General features: G+C 48.2%; 1 protein-coding gene across 9 annotated transcripts in view; it reads left to right on the top strand.

Annotated features, from left to right (window-relative positions):
• dbn1 (drebrin 1) overlaps window positions 1-22,704 on the top strand; it is an 87,056-nt gene that overhangs the window by 61,254 nt on the left and 3,098 nt on the right. For 2 of the 9 annotated variants that reach the window (XM_088604785.1, XM_088604784.1), the window contains 12 exons: window positions 937-1,049; window positions 2,940-3,029; window positions 5,966-6,112; window positions 7,161-7,238; window positions 8,574-8,725; window positions 9,237-9,302; window positions 9,454-9,520; window positions 10,399-10,452; window positions 10,894-11,008; window positions 13,325-13,447; window positions 18,702-18,833; window positions 20,915-21,468. In XM_088604785.1, coding sequence (XP_088460911.1) covers window positions 937-1,049; window positions 2,940-3,029; window positions 5,966-6,112; window positions 7,161-7,238; window positions 8,574-8,725; window positions 9,237-9,302; window positions 9,454-9,520; window positions 10,399-10,452; window positions 10,894-11,008; window positions 13,325-13,447; window positions 18,702-18,833; window positions 20,915-21,468 — 1,691 coding nt within the window. The remainder of the gene's footprint in view (window positions 1-936; window positions 1,050-2,939; window positions 3,030-5,965; window positions 6,113-7,160; window positions 7,239-8,573; window positions 8,726-9,236; window positions 9,303-9,453; window positions 9,521-10,398; window positions 10,453-10,893; window positions 11,009-13,324; window positions 13,448-18,701; window positions 18,834-20,914; window positions 21,469-22,704) is intronic. The other 7 variants (XM_088604787.1, XM_088604793.1, XM_088604788.1 and 4 more) reach the window with 7 other exon arrangements.

Here is a 22,704-nt window from a genome sequence, read left to right on the forward strand (position 1 = left end):
TCATGGAAAGCAGCTCCAAAACGTCTGCTGAAGTTTTCCATAGTGGTTATCACTGCTGTGGAAATAAAAAGATATACCTGCTGGGGGTGTTCATATTGACCGTTTCTCCTGTTAGTGACAGCGGGGCGTAGAGTAGAGTCCTGTCAAACACCCGGGATTCAGGCTCTCCTCGTCTGCTCTGGATGGTCCGGTTTGATCTCAAAGCAGCCCCAGGGTAGTCTGAAGCCAGTGTGTCCCCTGCAGTAAGTGGGGTAAAAGGAGCCCGGCTGGTTGGTTGTTAGGTTGCTGTGGAGGGTTGGACCTGTGGGACTGTGAAGCTTCCTGTCGTTGCAACTAAACTCACCGCCAGTGCTTGACCTGCAGCATTACAGACTGCGTCCAACCAGCGTCCTGTCCCACTGGGCCTGCTCCGTGTGTCACAGGCGTTTGTAAGGTATTCTACCACGGTTGCTTTTACACTTGCAGCTCTAAGTACAGACTACAGCAGGCCCTTGCATCAGCTCCACGCTCACGAATGATTCCAGTGTGTAAGAATTGCAAATTACATGTACATATGGCAGTAAACTCCTCTACTGCTGATTGGCCTTTTTGGATCTTTTTAGTAGCCCGAGGTGATGGTGACACGTTCTGTGTGGAGTTTGCATGTTATCCTGCGGTTCTAGTGGGTTTTGTCCATGTGCTCCAGTTTCCTCCAACAACTAGGAAGTCAGAGTACAGCAGCTTCCGTTCCCTGTAATACTCGCTGGCTCTCACAACAGGAGAATTGGCATAGGCAAGTGTTATTCCTGTCTTCAGTCAGTGGCAAACAGACCATACTAACCAGCAAAACCAGTACTTGACTGAATAAAGTATTTGCCAGTTTGGCTGGGGCTGAAACTGGGGGCTGCCCTGATGGAGACCTGCGCTTCAGGCTGTGTTTCCTCTCTCCACCACCAGGAGGCGGGCTGCCAGAGATCACCCTGTCTTTTGAAAGCACACGGGTCATGTATGGCTTCTGCAGTCTGAAGGAGCCCACTGCTGCCCTGCCTCGCTACATCCTCATCAACTGGGTGAGTGTGTACTTCTGCAATCCTTGGTGCTTACCTTATAATTATTCCTGACACTTCTTTAGCTCTTTTCTGGACACTCCACTGAAATTGCCTTACAGGTCATGGGGACTCCCCTCCACCAGCACCAGTGTGCAGCCCCACCTGGATAATGTGCCAGTCCGCTCCCCACACACCAGCTCTCAGTGGGGAGGAGAGCAGAGTGATGAGGCCAGTTCAGAAATGGGGATTATTAGGAGGCCATGATTGGTAAAGCGCAGGGGGAAATTCGGCCAGGACACTGGGACTCTGTCTTCCCGATTCATGACTGCTCATCCCCAGAGACATTCAGTGTTTAATGGTGCTGCACCCGGGCTGGCTGCCTGGGAGCATGTAATTTATCCAGCTCTGGAAGCTGCTATCTCATACTTGGCATGGGGTTCGGGCTGTGGTTTACTCTTATAGCTTATATCTGGGAAGTAAGATTGTAGAAGATAAGATGGCTTAAAATGTCTCCACCAGGAATCTGTTTTTCCAGTTAAATTACAGGCGTGGAAAACAAGACTCCCATTGCTTCGCAGTGGGGATTTCAGATTTTACAAACCTCAGCCTCTCGCTCGAATTCCCAGTCTGTATCCTCCGCCAAACCACGCTGGAATACAGAAGGTCCAGTGTTTTCTTAAGTGCCTCCTCCACTGCAGTAACCTTGGTTTCCACAAGCAGCTGGTTAGCCAATTAAGAAAGTGTTTGCTTGGAGGAGTTAATTTCAGTACCTTGGGACTTAATAATCAAAGCTGCAATAACAACAAAAGATAATCCATGCAGAAGATGGTGGACAAGATTGTATGCCATACCTAGGAAGGTCGAACAGCAGTAGATAAAAATAAAGCATGATCTTTTACCCCCGTACATTCTAACAGGGGTTTGTGGCTTCTCTGACAGATGTAAATTTGATCTCCTGGAACATCTGTCCCGGAATGGCGAGAGTGCCAGAGAGGGAAGAATGGTGTCATAACTAGATTTGCCACCGTGTTTCTGACGGACAGCAGCTGGTGCGATTAAGACGCACTTGTTTTGATGTGAAGTGATTTCCTTCAAGTGGTTAATTGAATTAGGTTAACTGTTCAACTTTGAGTGGTTAATAGTTTGCAATTTAGCTGTCATTTAGCTAAAGAATGATAGTAAGTATTCAAGCTGGTTGATTTAATGTTACTTATTTTAACAACAGCCCATCTACAGCAGACCTGGTATTTCATTAAATTTTTTCATTCCAATGCTGCCGAAAACTTCTAATCCAGCAAAGGCTGACTCTTGGGGATTTTGACTGCACTCTACCTTTAAAAAGTACACAGAAGAACTCCAACAAAAGCACGTTAAACAGCGCTCCGATCTTAAAAACAGTTGATTAATGCTTTTGTTTCATAATTACGCCTCTTTGTTAAAAAGAAGAAAAAGAAGAAATACCAATTTGCAGCAATCAGTTTTGCTGCAATCAAATTTAACATTTAATGCATTTTACAATCTAATTAAATCAGTGTACCCCGTACAGATTTAATCATCGTTTGTGCTAAGAAAGGCACTCCTCATAGCACATACTGTACCAGTCCCTGTGGTCCCGACCTCAGTCCTAACCTGGTCATGCCCCAGAGTCTCCTGATACTGGGACTGAACGAGGTCTTTCAGCCCAAAAGCGACTTTGTGACCTGCCAGCTGCCGGCGTTTACAATGCCACCTCAGCAGTCAGTGCCAGCTCTCCGAATCGAATGAACAACAACATATACTCGTCTTGTCTGGCTCTTTCTCTGGTGGCAGAATGCCGGTGGGCTGTTTCTAAAGTTTGAAGCTCCCAGAGATGTACTAGCCCTCCTTGAAAGTCAGGTTGAGGAGTGTCTGACTCTCCTGCTCTCCTCTCAGGTGGGCGAGGACGTGCCGGATGCCAGGAAGTGTGCGTGTGCCAGCCACGTGGCCACGATCGCGGAGTTTTTTCAGGTCGGTGCTACTGAGGTAACATTCCACCCTTTTTCACCTTTACTAGAGATTTACACCATAAGAAATGTTCCAAGCGAGAGGAGTAGAGATTGTTTGCCTAAACTGCCTCATTTTATTCCTTCTGGTCTGGGCAGAGCTAGTATGAACAGGCTTTGAGATTAAAAAAAAAAGAGTGGGAAAAAACAGCTTGGAGGCAGCTGACTGAATTGTTTGCACCCTGTCTGCTTTGATTTATTCAGTGATGTCCTGTTCCTGTGACATTTCATGCTGTTTTAGTGAAAACAAATCCCTGATCCAGAATGTTTGACAAGATCTTGAAGAGGCAGGTCATTTACCAGTGTCTTTCCAGAACCTTGTTATTTTGTGGTCTTGGCTGACATTTGTCTCCAAGACAATTTCGTAACTGTGAAAAGTTATGCAGCACCAAGAGGAGAAGGCTAAAGAAATTCTGGGCACAACGCAGCACCTAATACAGTTTGTTTCACAGTGAAACCAACACACAGGGTGGGCAGCCATAGCAAATAGGGTCAGGACTGGTTCACAAGCATCAAAACGTTTCAGTTTGACTTTCCTGAATGATGGTTTTTGTAAATATATTTTGCAATGTGTAACTTTTTTTCTCCCCTGCCTTTTAGGTACAAAAAAGAGTGGGGATAAGAAGTGGGATGTTATCATAAGGCAACCAAACAATAAAATACAATAATAGTATTAAAAATCTTTCATGTTTATGCTAATGCCGATGTATCTTAAAAAAGAATAAGAACTCCCAGCTTGTTTGGTACAGTAGTTAGTAGCTTATTGTTCTGAAGATCTCGTTCAGCTGTTTATTGAAAGGATCCAGGCTAGCTTGTTCCACACTCCCACAACCCTTTGTGTAATGAAGTGATGCCTCTCGGTTTCAGTTGCCCTTCGACATTGTTTCCACTTGTCACATGTAGTTTGTATTTGAGTGCTGATCCTCCTGAAAATCATGTTTAGCATGTTTAAATATACCGAAGAGCCGAAGTGAGTCCTCAACACGCAGTGCTGAGACTCAAGCACAGCAAGACTCTGCCTGATGGCTCATCCTTGAGTTTCCTGCAGGGACCCTGTTCAGACACTCGTGCAGGAGACTGTTTCACCTGAAGCACAGAGCTGCTGAGACACATCTGTGCAGCCTCGCTGTGCGAGAAGAGCCTAATTTTAACAAGGCTGCCTCCCCCTAGATATCAAATTCCTGTGCATAGTAACACTAGTTGTGGAATAAGTGCACTTTGTGCCTCCTGCTATGAATTAAAATTCAAGCCTGTGCTCTACCGTCATGATTGGTTCTATGAAACCTGCAGGCAAGCAAATTAGAATTCAAATTGCCGGCGAATGAAATTACCCAGTAATGATATTTGAGGGCTGGAGATGTGTGGTGAAGTGTGTTTGTGTGTGACTAATGTGGCACTCTTCATGTCATGATGTCAAAAACGCTTCACCGTAGTAGTGAGCCGAACGGTATGTGCTTATTGTTTCCACATCTTTTGAATCTGTGAGTGGGAGACGGCCAGAAATAGCTTCCCTTTGTAGCATCACCATGCCTTTGAGGACTGCATGTCAGCTCTGCACGGCACATAGAGCCTGTCAGTGCTTTTTAAATGTAGTATATTCAAACAGAACCTAAAAAAGAACTAGTCTCCTGTTGGGCAAAGGGTCTGCAAAACCTTTGTCTCAGATATGCAGGTATGTTGGCGACTTAAATTTCACTGGGGTTTCCTTAAAAATCAAAATTAATGGAGTGTTAGACACATTTGCAGTAAGCTTTTGGACATCTTCACAAATGTCAGCACTGTCGTATTTGCAGAGTTGACCGTCTTTGGTACCTTTTCACATTCAGTCTGCAGCCTGATGGGAGAGGAAACAGTAGTTATTAGGAGTGTGTCACTGGTCCCTCTTGCTGCTCGTACATTTAAGTCTTTTTGAAACTGAGCTTCAAGATCTGAAACAGTCCACAGGGAAATATTACCTTTAGTCAGCTGAAGGTCGTTTTAAAGGCAGGACTGAAACAGGCATTAAAAAGGGTCAATTTGGAAGATTTTAATAAGAGATCTCTTATTTTCCTTTGAGTAGTGGAGTGGTCTAAATATTCTTTTCATGAGCTGTAATTAATCTTTACGCTAATAGTTATAACTTGCTCATAGTTTACATCCTATTTAAGTAGCAATCAAATGTTTTGATTTTTAAAGTGCTCAGTTACAATTCCAATTACAATGAAGATCTAATTTAATGTCTTGCAGGGATAGTAAGACAACTAATCCATGATTTTGATGTTAAGAAATGTTTCATAATAACTAACTGCAGTGCAGGTAGCACTGCTGCCTCAAATCCTTGGGGCCCTGGGTTCGATTTTGGCCCCTGGGTGTCGCTGTGTGGAATTTGACTCCCTGTGTCCTGATGGAAGAGGAGGACACTAGTTAAGATATAAGACCACTTTATTGGCCATATACAATTTCTTGCATTAGGAATGTGTCTTTTCACATACCCCATCCTGCTCTCCATGAGACTCGCAGGCAGGGAGAGAAGCTGGGGGTCAGAGCGCAGGGTCAGCCATTTATACAGCAACCCTGGAGCAGCTGGGGTGAAGGGCCTTGCTCAGGGGCCGAACCGGCAACCTTAAATGTAAAAACAAAATTTTCCTTGTGTGCAGTGATGGCCCTGGCCGGTGTGTGTTCGTGTCCAGTGATGGACTGCCCAACAGTTTGTGTGCGCCAAAATATATTTTTCGTTTTCCTCTGAACTGTACTGCACTGACACGGTTTCTTGGCATATTACATTTTGCAGATCTTTTATTTAAATGCTTCTCATTGTTTTCATGCAACTCTAAAGAGAACGGTGCTCCTGCCTCCAGTCAGGCAGCATTATTTTTTGCATCTAGGTGTCTAACTGTGGCTGGTCACAATTTTACCTTCCTTTTTTCTGTGCACTAGGGCGTCGATGTTATTATCAACGCCAGCAGCATTGAAGACATTGACCCTGCTGCCATTGGCCAGAGACTGACCAATGGCATGGGCCCTGTTGCCAGCCCTGTGCTCAGCCGTCTGCGAATGAGAGACGAGGAGCACCCAGACACTGTGGTATGAGCTTCCTGTGGGGTATTTGGGAAGGGTGGAGGGGTGATTACAGACATCTCAGACACGTGGCCTCATCCTCTGGATGGTTGGGAGGAGCTGGAGACTCCCTGCGGTGCTTCCAGAATCGCAGAGTCCCTCAAATGGCCTGGCAAAATGCAGTGCGTTTGTTTCGTACAGGCAAAATGTCAGATCTTCCAAGTTGCGACAAACTCAATACACAACAGCCAAACAAGACAGAAAATGTGCTATGTCACCATGTGAGAAGCATTGGATGTTCTCCACAGTCTGTCAGAAGTATTGAGAAGATCGCCGTTACAAAATAAGGAAAGAAAAGTGTCCACCAATCACAGAGCATCAGCATCAACTCTGGGCTTGGTCTTCAGAGGGCTTTTTCTCTAGGTGTGGTCTTCAGAAGTTCTCCTGTAGTGTTTGGCTTGAAATAATGGGACATCTCTTAGAAAAATCCAAAACTGGTCTGTTTGTACTGTCTACTGGGATGACAAATTGGCCTAGTCCAAAAATCTTTCCTTAGCATGACAAAACGCTTATTCCACTAACAACTTGAGATATTTCGCACCCCTTATCTACAGTTACTTGAAGGGCTCCATCATGAGATTAAGCAGTACAGTTTGCTTCTATACAATTAAGAGTATGAAGCACAGAATCTGGTTAATCTCTCTGGCCTGAAGTGAATAGGTCCCCTCAGTGGCAGCTGGTATGAGGCTGGCCTGGAGGGTAGGAGACAGGTCTTCATCATCTTCCCCATCCAGAACAAGCCCCCTGAAACCAGAAACAGCTGGTAGGGGCAGTTCACCTGCATTTACCACCCTCACCACACCCTCCCTCAGCAGAAGTCAGTCCTGAGGGAGAATGGGTTCTTGCAGGTTACAGAGGCACTTGCTGTTAGTCGATGTGGGTTCCTAATATTTTGGCCAACGCCCTAGCGGCACTACCGTCTTCTGTCCTCACACTCCTGCACCCTGAACCAGCTGCGCTCTTTCAGTCGGACGAGATGAGCTGATAGCAAGCCACAGCTGCCTTCTTCCAACAGGGCACCAGCTACCAGAAGACCAATGCAGAGATCGAAATGAAGAAAATCAACCGGGAGGAGTTCTGGGAGCAAGCCAAGGTACTGGATTAATTCCCTTTCAATGATGGTAGGACTCAGCGCCCAGGACGAGGTCTCCGTAACGTAGGAATAGACATCTGTTAGCACAGTGTGGACAGCAGAGCTGAGGCTGCTGCGCTCTTGATGGAGCCAGTGTTTTTTTTTTCTGGGCAGACGGGAGTTTTATTTTTATTTTGTCATAGCAGTTACTCCCCCTCACCCCCAAGCACGCCCTTTTTACCAAAACCTGGTATTAAAAATGTAGATTGCTGCCTCTCGTTACTGACCTCAGTGATTCCAAAGTACAGGGCAGGCTCGTCGGGGCAAATGCAGCCATGCAAACATTTTACCTTTTCATTTCATAAAAGTCGGTGAATGTGGATCAAAACCGTCCTGTGACGATGGCTCTTTGGCTGTCTCAGTAAGCTTAATTAAGAATTGGCCTCAAACTGCCTAGTTTTGGGAGGGCTGGTGCTCTTTCACACAGCTTCCCTGGGTCAGCGTCTGTCAGATGATGACTACCACAGAATGTTTTTGAGCCATGGTTAGTGGTGGCCTTCCCCCTTGTGGTCTGGATAGCCGTGGGTGAAAGGGCTCGGACGATACACAAGCATGAACGCTTGCTGGGCTTTGTGTGTGTCTGTGTGACAGACACACACAGTGACAAGGAAATTGCCAGGGTGGGGAAAGCCCTGTGTTCTTGAGCTCTTCCCCGGACCTCATCTTTCATTGATATGCATTGAATTCAAAATCCCAGCACCGCTGCAGAGGTATCTAGCTTTCTGTGGACCTCGTCTGCTGAGGACTTAATTACTGGTTGTAAGACAGGCTATCTCTGACGAGGTCTGTGGATTGGAGTGAGCCATCAGTATGCAAGCCAGCCACGTACAAGGGGTCTAGGCTTCAAGAAGAATTAAAATATTGAAAAAACCTCAGTGCGTTTTTCGTGTTCTCGCCAAATTAACTCTAATGGTTTAAATTGTCCTAAGCTATTGGCTAATCTCTGTGTAAGAAACCATTAACATACACGTGCAGGAGGTTCTGTCAACCCGATGGCGCTGCTAAGGAGAGACAGTCTTCTGACTGCGTAGCAGGGAAGGTATCCTGAAGCGACGCAGGGCTCTGCTCCTGCCGAGCCGTGCCCCCTGCACGTAGTATGATGAGAGAAAACCTCATTATTTGAAGGTAATTGAGCCCCCGTAGTCCTGATCTCCGTTGGCTCGGAGTTCAGGAGCGGGTCGTCCGTTGCACGCGCTCCGAGGATGTAGCGGGAACGGGTCGAAGGCGGGGCACAAAAACCCCGCCTTCGCTGACGTAGGGGCGGGGCGGGGGCGGGGCGTCTGTCTCCCGGCGCAGCGCGAGGAGGAGCTGCGCAAGGAGGAGGAGCGGCGGAAGGCGGCCGAGGAGCGCCAGCGGTTCGAGGAGGAGCGCATGGAGCAGGAGCGGCGCGAGCAGGAGGAGCGCGAGCGGCGGTACCGCGAGAGGGAGCAGCAGATCGAGGAGCACAGGTACGGCGGGCCCCCCGCCCTGCGCTACGGGCCTCAGGCCTGCCTGCCCACCGGGCCGGCCCCCCAGGGGAGGCCTGGGGTGTGCACCTCGGCGCCTCGACGTGCGAGCTCCGTCTCTTCGGTCTCACGGCAGTTGTGCAAAAGTGCTGTAGTGAATGTGCATTAAAATCTCTCGGCCTGTCCCTTGCACTTGGCTCTCCGTGCTCTCTGTGCTTTGCTGTGCGTTGCTGCTCTGGGCCGCGACATGCCATGGTCTACAGAGGGAGTGGGAGGGATCTGTAAGAGTAGCTCTGCGTAGCCCTTTACTCAGGGGATAACTGGTGTATAATGCACTTCTAGGGGTTACCAAGGGGGTGGGGGTCCCTCGGCTCTGTAGTCTGCCAAAAGTATATCGATCTGAGGATCTCGTCCAGCCAGTCAGCCTCCGGTCTCCCACGACCCTTGGTGTAAAACAGTGACCCTTTGTCCAGTCCTGGGAGCCTGTTGTCCTAAATTCCCCTTCTGTTCTCAGACCCCTCACAGATGGTCCCGAAGTAGTCCGCCAGAGTCCATACCCGAGGTGCCCCGGTGAACAGTGGTAAATAAATCTGTCGGGAGTGAAGGTTTTCCGATAGGCTTGGCTTTGTAGGTAGTAGACGTCCGGTGCCATAGGAGGAGCTCAGAATACCTTCCCTCAGGGCTGGCAGTGCCCTTCTGTTCACCTCGTCCTTTCTCTTACCGTTGGACAGGAAGAAGCTGCTACAGAGCCAGGAGGATGAGGAAGCCAAAGAGAAGACGAGAGACCCGTCCCTTTTCGTAAGTGAACACTCGCTGCGCCGCTCAACTCCCGAGCCGGATGATCGCACAGAAGAGGCAAACAGACCCTGGGACTCATGAGAGCCCCAGAGGGGGACAAGCACGTTTGAAAAGGGAGTCGCAGAACCGCAGTGCCGGCTGCAAGCGTTTTGAACTCTCATTCACTTCCTGGAATATCAGAAGGCGGCATTATCTGTGCCCATTTCCTCCTTTTAAAGTTCCTTTAGCCAGTGGGGAGGATCCCCTCTCTCCTGCTCGGTCAGATCAGATCTCCCGCCACAGTCAGGAGAGGGCAGCGTAGTCCTGGCGTTAGAGTTGGGTGGGGGCCCTGCACAAGCAGAGGGGAGCGTGGTGTCTGTTGAGCAGAGGCTCGGTGCTGAACGGGTTAAGCAGAATGGACAAAGGCAACGCATCCGGCAGAAAGGTCACATGTCGCTCGCCGCAGGAGCGCTGCTTCCGCTGCTGCCGCCAGAAATGAGAAGGAAAACCCAAATTCAACAGAATTTCAAAGACCTTCTTTTAAAAAAAGCAGTTTCGCTTCCCTCAGAACACTAGAAACTCTCCAGCCGTTTCTAAGCGCTCTTGTAAATAAATCCACCGCCACCAAACACTGCGCATCTATTTCTCAAAAATCAGAACCGAAAAAGATTGTTTTTTTGACATCCCCGACTGAGATATCAAACCTGAATTTAGCTGTTATACTGAGAATATGATGGAGCCCTTTAAAATGCTGTTTTGAATCGCGGTTTTATGCTCCTTTACATTGGGTGCTTTGGATGTGCTCTCCAGCTTATTAAAAATGTGTTGCTAGAGAGCCCCCTGGTGGTTAAGAAGGTTAAAAAGCCTTTTTTCATCCCCCCTCTCCTCTCCCTGTGCAGGTAGAGCCAGAGAACGAAAGCAGTGCCCAGGACAGGAAGGAGTCTGAAGTGGAGGTGGGTTATTCTCATCGTGGCCACATGGGGGCGCCAAAAGGCGGCTTATTGTAAAATAGTGAGTGCGCTGCCTCCGCTATGTCTGGGGATCTCCTTCCGCAGAATTCAGTCCTGCAGCATATTGCGAAATGCGACACAGAGGCGGGTCAGCTAGTGCATAGGTTCTGGGTCCAGTTCTGGTTCTGGATTGTCCGTGTGGCACTTGTATCTTCCAAAGTCATGCAGGTTAGAGCAGCTGAGGGCTCTAAATTGTGCCTGTGTGCTTGTGTGTCCATCTTGTGATGGACTGCTCTAGTCCCTCTACAGTATAGCACCTTGTGCCCTGCCATTCCAGGATAGTGTGTGTGTGTATGCATGTGCTTGTTTGCGTGCATGCGTGATTGTGTGTATACATGCGTGTGCGTGATTGCAGGACTCAGCCTGCGTGCTATCTGTCGGCAGGAGGCTGCGGCGATCATCGCTCAGCGGACGGAGAACCCGCGCGAGTTCTTCAAGCAGAGGGAGAAGGCGGTGGCCTGCAGTTTCGACAGCTCTCCCGTCAGCGGCCACAGGACAGGTGAGGCCGGGGGCTGGAAGCAGAGGAGCAGGAGGCCTGCGCAGGGGGTGTCCATCTCTCACCGAAATCCGGTCTGGCTCGAGCACAGGAGCGCGCCTGGAGCCGAGACCCTGAGGCCTGTGTTTCTGAGCCGCGCCACAGCCCTGAGGCAGTCTCTCCAGCTTTGCCTTCTATGCTCCAGCTGCACTGGAAATGAGCCCTTCAGCCCGTGTCCTGCTCTGGAAGGGCTGGGCCTGCTCAGGCTGCCCCCGTACGTCTCTGTCAGTGCGAGGCAGTGGGTTTCAGCAGCGTGCTGCGCTGAGCGCCCCCCTGTCTCGGGCTGCTGTGCTGGAGACTGCGTCAAGGCTGCCCGGGGTCAGGGGAGTGCGCGGCGGCAGCTGGCGTGCAGCACTGAGGGCCGCGGAGCATGGGCGGACAGCATGCGGTCCCGCCAAGCACAGTGGGGATGCTGATGGGCGGGGTCCTCTCTCCGCTCCTGCCCAGGCTGTGCCTGTTGAATGGACAGATCAATAGGTTTTAAGTTTGTAGACAACCAATGAGCAAAGATTAGCTCTCTGTTGTTGGCTTTGATCCCACAGGGGGTGGGAGTGTTTAAATCGGCATGTAAAACCGAGTTATCTAAACTAATGCTTGTGTGCCTGGCGGCTCAAAAAGATCAAGCGAAAGTTGGTGCCCAGGATTCGAGCTGAGACATCCTCGTTGTCAATATCCAGTAATCTCCCGATACATTTTCTTAAACTTATTTAAAAATCACCGTTATCATAGTCAGATGTTAATGTCCAGTATGGAATAATGGAGTAGTACTAGTAGCAGGAAGCAAAATAAATAATCCAGTCCCAATGCAGGTGGCAGACTTGTGATGAGGAAGTACCTTCATTATCCTACTAAACAGAAATTTGAAACATTTGCTGGTCAAAAACTCTGATGCTCCTTAATTGCAAAGGGATAAAGGGATCGATATGATCGCTTCAAGTAGACGAAACTTACTCAGGTGACACATCCTGTTGGTACTGTAATGTGTGCTGTGCTTGAGGTAAAGCAGACTCAACAAGAGCAGTTCTAAGCAAACTTCTGAAGATAGAATGACGGGAGGTTCAGTTGAACACGGTGCAAGGAATTTGAGCATGGCATGCAAGTTAGAAAATCTTTACGCAAATATAGTTATGCTAGGAAAAAGCCTATAAATAGGATCTCTGTACGACCACTTTTATGACTGGCTGATTCTTTTATCTAAAGTGACTTACATTTGCAACCACGTGTACAGCTGGGTGTTTTACCGGGAGAGTGCAGGCGGTGTGCCTCGCTCAGGGGTACCACAGCAGCATGTCACCTGGGATTCGAACCTACGGCCTTCAAGACACGAGGCCAGAACCCTGACTGCTGCTCTTCGTATGATCGTGAATAAACAGAAACTGTGACAATACCCCAGGCACAGAACAAAAGCGAGAGAAATGCATCTGTATCTGGCCTCACGTGCTGCCAGAGTGGATGTGGTGTTGGATAACTATTTAAAGTTTTTATCAAAGACCATTGCAGGGCAGGGGGCCTCCTGTCCTGAGTTCATAATCGGATTCAATGGCAGAGGGAGATAATTGGCTATGAACTGTTGAGGATTCCTTTCTCACATCTCCCAGCATTCGGAATCTAATAGAAACTCTAATAGGAACATGTTGGTATATCTCCAAGCCCTGTAGTGACCAGAGTCTTTTACACAGAAGGACTCGTAATCGGTAGCTGCCCGTTTGTGAGACTCTTCCTCTGGGTAAGAAGCCTGTTGCTTGTCTCGCAGGCTGGCACAACCAGCCTCCATCGAGGAAGGCTTGATCCAACAAAGTCTGTACTCCGCCTGACCTCTCTGTCTCTCTCTTTTTTTTCTTGGCTGTCTGTCCATCCTGTTGTCTGTGTTCTTGTCTTCTCACACTCACCTGTCTCTTATGGCCTCTTCGTTTACTTTGAGACACCCCCCCACCCCCCTCGCCAAACTGCAACCAACTCCAATTGTCCATTCGTTTTCTTTTCCATCCTCGCCCAATCTTGCCACTCTCCCTTGCATTTTTCGGAAATAATTGTGACATCTATCGCTGGTCTCTTGGCCTGCCTATCCATCCCCTCTCCCTCCTCTCCCCATCTCTGTCCTCTCCCTCCCGGCTCCATTTTATTCTCTGCCTCTGCTACTCTGCCATCTTGCTTCACATGTCTTTGTGGTCCTCTTCCTCTGCCTCCTGTTTCTCCTGTCTCTCCCTGCCACTCTCTGTCTTCCGTCAATGTCTTCGGTCTCCGTCCTGTCCCCTCCACCCTGTCTCCTTCTTCTCTCAGGCCGCTTGGACAGCCCGTTCTTGAAGTTGCAACACAGTCTTCCTGAGCCCAGCTCGTCCCCCCCTCGCTCCCCGCTGCTGTCGCCAGCACCGCCCCACGCCCGGCTGCAGCCAGGTCAGCCCGGTAGGTACTGGACAGCTCCCCCACCTGGCTGGAGGGCTGAACTCCAGGGAGTTGGTTTCCTGGGCTGTAGAGTGGCCGGTGAGCCCATCCCTTTGCTGCTGCAGCAACAGCTGACTCGCACAGCCCCTGCGTCTCGCCCCAGCGCCCCCTAAAACTAAAACTCCAGTGCTAAACCGGATTCAAATGAGACAGACTCAGACATATCATCAGGAATGCTGGATCTCTATAGCAGTTTGCCGTGTTGTCTTTTCATAAATGCATTCATGCATTTCGATTTCTAAATAAAGCTTTCCCTTACCAGCCGCAGAGCGGTTTGGCAAAGCCACGCTGGGTAAATGCTGGAATTCATGGAAAACGGGGGGTTGGGTTTCCATGGCTGTGTTACACTCATCTGTGGCTAGCATAATGCACAGACTCCTCCCTCAGCAACTGCAAGCACAACAACTGTTAGTTTTAATTCAGCATAGGAAAGTAACACAGTATGTCGTAATGAAATCGCCACACGTGCTAAAAAGTGGCGGAAGAATCGAGCGATTTAAAGAGAGTCGTGTGCGTGCTCGTGTGAGGAAGACGTGCCTGAGAGACCAGCCCTGTGCGCGCGAGAGGCAGGACGGCGCCGCGGGGGTCCTGAGCTGCTGGAGAAGCAGGGATTCCACGGGCGGGGCTGTGTGTCGGTTGGGAAGACCGCTGCTCAGTATGGAACCTGTGTGTGAACGAGCTCCACGCTTGGTGAGGGAAGACTTAGTGGGCCATGCCGTGCGACGTTGCAGGAGTGAAGCAGACGCAGCAAGACGCAGCAAGTGGCACCGCGCTGACGAACACTGATTTTTGACACACATTTCGGCCTTTCCTGCTGAAGCAGTTCATTGATAACCCCGTTTTGCTTTCACTGCAAAGGCTTCATCTAAACATTCAGGGAGCGCTTGCACAGCCTGACTCCACTGCAGTTCAGCTTCTCACTCGGTCCTTCTGATTTTCCTCTTGTGCGCATTCCACTGGTGTTCATGCACGGCATCCATTGTGTGGATCCAGTTCTGTACGGATGCCTGGGGGAGGATACAGCCTTGACACAAAGACTGCACGGCAATAACAAAGGCACCAGGCACAAATCAGAGCTGCCACAAACACACCAGCATCTGGGATGTTAGCTTTGTGGGCCTGAGCAAGATGAGCAAGCAGAAGGCCGGTATGTCTGATCTGGTATTTATTTTATGGACACTGAAGTACATTTGGAAGCTGGGACAGTCCCCTTACTATGTGACATGGATGTAATGTTAGTACGGTATGTTCGTGTCTTGATTTTGTTTCTAGTGAGATACAGACCAATGCAGCGAGTTTGCTTTGGGATATTTCTGAAAGTTTATATAAAACTGGTGTTGCCTGCACTTATTCAATGCCCAGTGCTTGCAAATGGTTGCAGTTGTCTGAAGGAAAGAATCCATACTTTGTTAATCAATAAGTGTTCCAAAATGTTATATATCTCCTTTAAGCAGATTTATGGGTCTATTGTCTTTCTGACCTGTTTTGTGCTGTGCGTAGTGTCTCCATTTCAGCTTCTCCTCTGTGGAATTTGGCTGAGAGAGAATGTTAGTTTGTCATCTTTATGTTGTCACCTGCTTTAGAATCCCTTGTTTACAGAGGAAGTTCCCACTTTTATGGCTATGTTCTTAAACATGAAGGAAGTCCTGCTTGAACACCCCATGCCCATCTCCCTAAATGGACAATACCGCTCATTTTCAGTACGTTTAGTCCTAGAGCAAAACAAATTGCTCTCGATGTGTTGAAATCAGTAGGGGACAAGTTTCTAATCTGCTAATTCAAAAGGAGACACAACACAGAAGGTGTTGGAAGACTCCACCTGCTCTCTCCGTGTCCAGCAAATTTAATTCTCTTGGGTTTGTATTTGTAAAATACAGCTAGAAAATGGTAGTGGGTCCATTAACCCTTTAAAACTGTTAGATTTTGCCATGTGTGAAAAGGTCTTTTGCTGACACTGCAGTAGGAGTGAACTTTTTGTTGGTTTTTGTTTGAGATGACTGCTGAACAGCTCGGATCTTTGGAGGTGGCCCTGTAAATGTGTCCAGCTGATTTGACAACCTGTATTCAGAAAACCAACAGCCCTTTGTTCCGTCCATGATAATGTTGTGCTGTAGGACCACTGTTGAGCTGGTTTTATAGCAGGTGACCTCGCAAAAATGAAGTTCTTTGCTTTAAGCTCTTCCTCTTTCACTGAGAGTGTCTCTGTTTTCGGCACCTCTCTTCTTTCAAAGGTCATTTTCCCAGTATGCGCTACAAAGTGTCCTTTGAAAAGGGGATTCCAGGGCTCTTGTCTCCCCAAAAAAAAAGTCTGTAAACAGGTGTGGTTCTGTAACTGGGAGATTCATAAACCTTTTGTGATTGGATATCGGACTTGAGCGTATATCTTGATTTTGCATCCTGAGGGAAGTGTGTGTCTCTTCTGGGCTTCGTGCCATGTTAGTGTTAGAAGACGTAATTGGAAGACGTGCATCCTTTGTGGTCTTCATATTGTAGACGTTGCTCTCTGACTTGACTTACAGCAAGAATGACCCTGATGCTCCCTTCTCTGCTCACGGAGCTCTTTATTTCGTGACGCCCTGGTACAGCCGAGGTTCTTTAAAGACAATGGCTGCACTTTCTTGAGAGGAACTGCGCTCTGTCTGCAGGTCGTGTCCGTTAGCACGGCCCCATGATGGCTGGGAAGAGATGCAGTTCACGCTGTGTTAATTTTGGATCTGTAATGAAGATCTGAGAACGCTTGCCATTATATTTAGAGCGATTAATAGACGTCCTTAGTAGCTGGATGTGCTATTTTCACAGTTCATCTATTCTTAAGAACCCAGAGGCTCCTGGTTTGGGCTTGTAGTCAGTATTGCGTGAAGACGCATTCTATCACCAGTCCAAATTTAATTCTCTCACGCACAGAGCTGTAGGTAAGGAACGTGGCCTTGTGATAGCAAAGGGCATTTTGTCTTGATTGCACCATGACGTTAGTGTGTCAGCATGAGCTTGCCGTATTAATAAGCCATCGAACATGTAACCCATAGATTCTATTTAAATAAGCTTTATGACTTATTCTGTATTGACGTCTGTTCGCCTTGATCACAAGCACATTTGCCCCCACTTCTGTTTCCAAAGAAATGATCCAGTCTGTGCGACACTGCCAACTTCACGCTGATTGAGCTATTATTAGTTTTATTATTCAGGCATTCATCTGATTCCTTTCTGCAAGGTACCATAGTTAATAATACAGTTCTATTTAAAGTCGTATTACATGCTTATTGTTAAACAGAATTTAACAAAAGTTTAACAAAATTTGTATTTTCAAAACTTGCACGTTGCACTGCAAAGCAAAAATACAATGCAAGATACATTTTTGTACAATAGCTACTGAAATGAAACAATAAAACTTTACACTAATGATATAAATGTGAAATTCTTGATCTTGGTGTTAGCTGGGTGATGTTGGAGACCGATGCAGGTTTTCAACTTTTTGTGGAATGGGAGGCAGGCAGAGAGGTTTTTGAAATTGCTTGTTGGGTTTAGTTGAGGTGCCATTGCGTGTGAAGTCCTCTGGTTATCAAATACCTGCTTCATAACCAAAAGCAGCAATAACCAGAGAGAGAGAGTCACGCTCTTCAGAGCTTCTGCAAAGTTACTGCCCAGCGGACAGAGTAATTGGACCAGGAAGTACCCCAGTCTGAGGGTTACAGTCCACCTGACTGGAGAATACTAGTTTTGGAAATTCGTAATCCAACTGGGAAGACATAATATTCAAAATATCACAATTAACTATTCTCAGATTATTGTCAAAACAATCCTGACATTGTAGAATTCTAAATTTCCAAACTGAAATAATCTGTAAGCATCCAGTATCTTCAGCATTGTCTATTCCTTATTTTTCGACGGGTATTTATATACCTAATTAAGGTCCTGTCTTACTCCAGGAATGTCATTTTCCAGGGTGTCGTGCTCACGCTCTCTCCCCTGGTCTGGCGTCCCTGCGGTCTGCTCGTGCTCAGAATGACAGGGCTCTGCTGGTCGCAGGCTGCTGCTCAGTCGCCTGTGCAGGCTGCCAGACCTTTCACCAGGACCAACATCTCGATGTTTTGGTTGAAGCGTGTTACTTGCCCCGTGATGGGTTTTTTTTTTCAGAATATACAGGACACAGTGCAGTTTATTCCTGTTTTGTTTGGTCCCCTTGAAAATGTTATAATATTGTGCAAGAGGAGGGAAACGCAGCAGTAGAAATACAGAGTGGCGCAACTAGTCAAGGTGCTCGTTTTCGAAGACATAAATAAAGTTATAATTACGAGGGGGGCATGCGGCACATCTGGCCTATGTGGCAGGTAGGTTAGTAGCGAGCTAATTGATCTCATCCAGCTGTTTCTTGAGGGAAGTCAGGATATTGACTTCAGTAACATGGCTGGGCAGATTGTTCCGTATTCCCAAAGTCCTTTGTGTAATCAGATGCCTCTTGTTCTCAGTTTTAAACGCACTGCCAAGTTTCTTGTTCTGAAGGCGATTGGTTGCTGCGTATTTCTACTTGTATCCTCTGGTTCGTGTTTTACCATTTATTCAAGTACGTTGACAGTGTCGACCACTATTTGATAGTAGGCAACTCTGGAGCCTCACGAAAAATGAATACAGTGACAAACACAATTCTACAATTATACAGGTACAGCTGACTAGTTTTGCTCTTGAGCTCCTCCTGTGTAGTGGGCTCTTAATAACTTGGACTACTTGGACTGCTCGGTTATACATTTATTTTAATTTTCTGCCCTGTTCCAGATTCTTGGTTTTCTGTACCATTCTTATTTTGTCTTTTTTCAGAAACACTAGCTAGTCTGAAACATGAAAATGTGGGCATGTGTGGGGATGAAAAATGATTAATTCAATGTCATTGTCAGGCAACCCCATTATGAGTTATAAGGCATCACCAAGTTAGGAACAGACTGAACGCTGATAGCAGAGGATTCCTGAAGCAGTGGTTGTAAGGAGAACAGCTAGAATAATAATCAAGAAATGATGTTCAGTTAAGCAGCATTGTCCTACGAAAGCTGTTTCTGTTTGCATGAAAGCAGAAATAGTGGATTGTTCCCAAGAATCAGTACAAAATATATTTTGCATACAATTAGAAGGTGTTATTTGTGCTTTCCCCAGTTTAGAGCTGCAGCATTAAAGCCCTTTGATTTTTGTAAGTCGTTCTGTATTTCCCTCTGTCTCTTTATTCCAGATGACAATGCAGATGCTGGCACAGACCAGAGCCCTGCCTCCATCTCCCCAACATCCATCCCCAAAATCGTGACCACGCCCATCCTGGAGGAGACGGAAGACGACTCCCAGCCGGAGATCCGGGAGGACTGGGGTAGGAGCACAGGACACCCTACTTTGCCAGACCAGGGGCAGTAATCACAAGCCATCCCATGCTCCATGTTAACATAGCTCACAGTAGAGAACAATGAGGAACTTCTAGAGCCATTTGAGCCAGAAATGTAGACCAGATCCATTAGCCAGATCAGCATGTGCTTTTTCCAATCCTCCTATGGATCTTCCATGCTGATCCTGACTCCGAGGTGGTGATCTCTCCGTTCACGGATTGCTGTGCTTCAGCACCATGCTGTACGACTGTATTTCCACTCTTCTTCATCAGGCCCCCCTGAAGTAAGATGTGGATTGCTCTCAAAATTAAAAAATAAAGTCAGGGGCCTTATATTCGGTTGAATTAGGGAAGAAAACCAAAAACCCATCGAAGCAAGATAATGACTAAAGGGCAGAGGGCTTGCTCTTGTCCTTGAGCAGGTTCAGAGAGTCCTGGCTGGAATGTTAATAGATATCCGGAGGTTCCGAGGCTGGGGAGCGAGTGCAAGTTGATGGAATGGCTGTGTGTGCGACCACTCCTAGCAACGCTCCGGTTGAAGGCTCCAAACGTGATAAATGTGTCTACTTCCAGACACGGTTGCCCTTGCGTTATCACCGTCGAAGACTAAATAAGGCGTCGGTGACAGGAGAAGTAATCTCCCCGACGGGAACGCTGCACTCCGCAATTGCTGACTTCAAGGATATCGAGTCGTTGATCTTTAAATAGCTTACTGGGCAACTTGCAAGCTTCTAAGTCTTCCACCGCCTCATTAGTATGTGAAAAGTCTCCCTGCTAGAATGACTACAGAAGAGTGGTAGCTGCGATGGAGCCAGGCCCGTTAATAAGTAACTGAGATGTCACGGTTGTCTGGTAGGGAGAGGGAAAAATTTGCTTCCAGCTCATCTCTTTGAAACAAACGTGGAGAAAATGACATGGGTGCCTCCTCATTTGTGTGTTTAAGCTCAGGCTGACTTCACAGATCAGTGAGCTTTATTCAGCACGGCAGGTCTTTGTGCACCCACGCTAAAGACACCTGGAAAACGGGAACCAGATTACTGCCCGCTCACACGTCTGCAATTGTGCAGAAAACAGGAAGAGAGAGAGAGAATGTCAATCCGCATGTCTGTGACACGTGTGCCGGTGTCCATCAGGGTGGACGATGCAGGGCCTTGATTCGTCCCTAAAGAGGACCTGAGCAGCCCACTTGTGACTTGTGGAATTGTGGCTCCAGCTAACCAAGGACACAAAGGCATCGTTCTATGGATGAGTGGGGCATATTGGTCCCTTTCTGTGTTTTGATTTTCACCAAGCTAGACATTCGAGAAGTGAAGTCATCACCCATGCCCAGTCAGATCCCTTGCTATCAGGGTGAATTAGCGTTCACGCAACGTACCCCTCTTGCATGGCACTTGGATTCATTTCAGGTTTTTATGCAGGCTTGCAGGCATTTCTATAAAACATTTTTAAAATTGTATTTGAATTCCCATTCTGCTGGGAGAACATTTCCAGCACTTGCTCTTAGTTTAGGTGCAAGAGCTTGCTGTTCATACTGATTGTATGCACCCACACTGTAAATGCAGATCCTATATAATCCTATGTATAAAGCATTTGCTCTTTAGCTCGCCTAGCTAAGGGAATTGCAGTCTATCTGAGGCTGGACCGGCGGGCCAAACCCTCCTCGTTGTTGTGAGGAATGAGCCAGGGAGCTGCAGCAGGGGTGCAGTTTGGGAGGTGGGGGTGTGTGAGAGAGAGATGCGAAAGGAAGTCTTGGGTGCGAGGTGAACAAAGGTGAAGGTGTGAGATGAGCACCTAATCGTCCTCCCAACTATCTTTTATGATTGAGAGCAGAGAGCAGAGGAGTTTGTTGTCATTGGAATTCTTATTCTCGCTGATCTCTCAAGACAGTCAGACACAGTACAGCAGACGGCACCACACAGCGTAGACAGTACATTACAAACATAATAAATACTAACAACAGAGCAATTACAACAGATTAATTAATTATTAATTAATTATAATTTGATTAGGGGATCCCCTTCTTGGTTTGATCAGTCTTCTCTTTTCTCTTTTTCGGTGACCCCGCACAGCCCCAGAGCCGGAGCAGCCCCCCCCCGTGCAGGAGACCTCTCCAGCCAAGCCTGTGCAAAGTGTGGCCCCCCAGGCCAGAGAGCCCCTCGTGCCCTCGGGAGAAGCAGCGGACACCGCCTTAGCTGGCTTCCGAGATCAGCCGGCACCTGCCCCGCAGGAGTCGGGCAGCCTGCTGGACCTCTGGGAGAGCTCTGACCCTCAGGTCCCCCCCGTCCCCAACCAGGAGCCCCTGCCAGCGCTGGTGGACCTCTCGGAGACGTCCCCCACGGCTCCCCCGGCCGCGCTGACGGACCTGGCCCCAGGGGATGAGCCGGCCGCCCTCCCCCAGCCCCTCCTGAGCTTCGACGACTTGCCCGAGCCGCCTGCCTCCTTCTGCGAGGGCGCCGCGGAGGAAGACGACCCCTCCAGCTTGGTGGACGTGGCCGGCACTCACCCGATGACCATCAGCTACCAGCATGCCCTGCAGCAGGCCTCGGGCTCCGACAGCCAGGACCTCGACGACGGCCAGCTGCTGATGACCAACGGGGAGGCGCTGCTGAAGGAAGGGACACAGGTGAGGGTCCGGCCCGCGGTTCGGCCCACATGGGGCCCACATGGGGCCCACACGTGCTCACTGATCCTCCAAAGCCACAAGACCCATTGAAGGACACTCTTCCCTTCCAGCTCCTTGGTTTCTACCTGTTTATAGAACATCACGTCCATCTAAGATTTCTGAGGGGGAGGCCATTTCACTCCATACTCAACAGTAGCGTAACGGGTAGAGCCCCACCCCAGACGTCGCGGGTTCGAGGCTGGTTTTTGTCAGTGTGGGCAACCTAAGCCGTCGGTTTGAGTTTGCAGTGGAACTTCCTGGACGAAACCATTTCAGTGTTGTCAGCGAGAGCTGTATCTCTCTGCCAGCCAGCTCTGCGAGCTCTGTGGGATTGGCAGCATGAGACATCATGACTTTCTGACACTGGAGGCTGTAGCATGTCCATGAGCACTGCAGCCTCACAGCTCTTCGGTCCTGGGTTCCCTTCTGGGCTGTGGTCACCACCCTGTGTGGAGTTTCCTGTTCTCCAATTGTCGGGGGGGGCTTCTCTGGCTGGGTTGAATGGTGTTTCTCTGTCCGCCCTGCCCTGGACTGGGATTCTGCCCGGCTCCTATTTCCACCTTGAGCCCAGTGCTTCTGAGACATTCCAAGAATAAGCGGCTTTCTTGTAATGGAAGAAGCCTCGGGAGAAAGCTCTGTAGCAGCTGGTTATTCCATGTGAACAATTTGAAGAGCTGATATAATGGAGCTGATAGCTATTCCGAACAGATTAAGGGATGTCTCTCGTCTTGTACAGATCACTCAGCCTGGCTGTTTGCCAATGTAAAAGAGGCTCCAGCGGTTTGATTATAAAAGAAGCTAGTGCTCTTAGTCGTCTGCTGTTGGTGGGAGTGGGAGGTTAACGGGCTGGGGGTTATGTATCTGCTTACACTCAGACCAGAGCAGAGTGTTGCAGCCTGCTAGAGCCCCTACTGACACCCTGTGTGTCAACAGGAGGACATGGGACTCGCAGCAGACCTGCATGTGTCCATTAGAGGGCAGACAAAGCAACAAGATCATAACCTGGAGCGCTACAGCCTTGCTTAGACCTTGTAGCATTACAATATAAAACACTATTTTAGATTTCTCTATTAAAAACGTTTTGTTTTTGATGTGGTCATCTACAGTACAGTATGTGTGTATATATATTTCTGTATTCTTATACAATGCTTATATAAATTATATTAATTCCTTTGAATAAATTCCGATAGATTGATG

Source organism: Lepisosteus platostomus, chromosome 13 (assembly GCF_059453375.1).
Source record: "Lepisosteus platostomus isolate fLepPlt1 chromosome 13, fLepPlt1.hap1, whole genome shotgun sequence".
Lineage (NCBI taxonomy): Eukaryota > Metazoa > Chordata > Actinopteri > Semionotiformes > Lepisosteidae > Lepisosteus > Lepisosteus platostomus.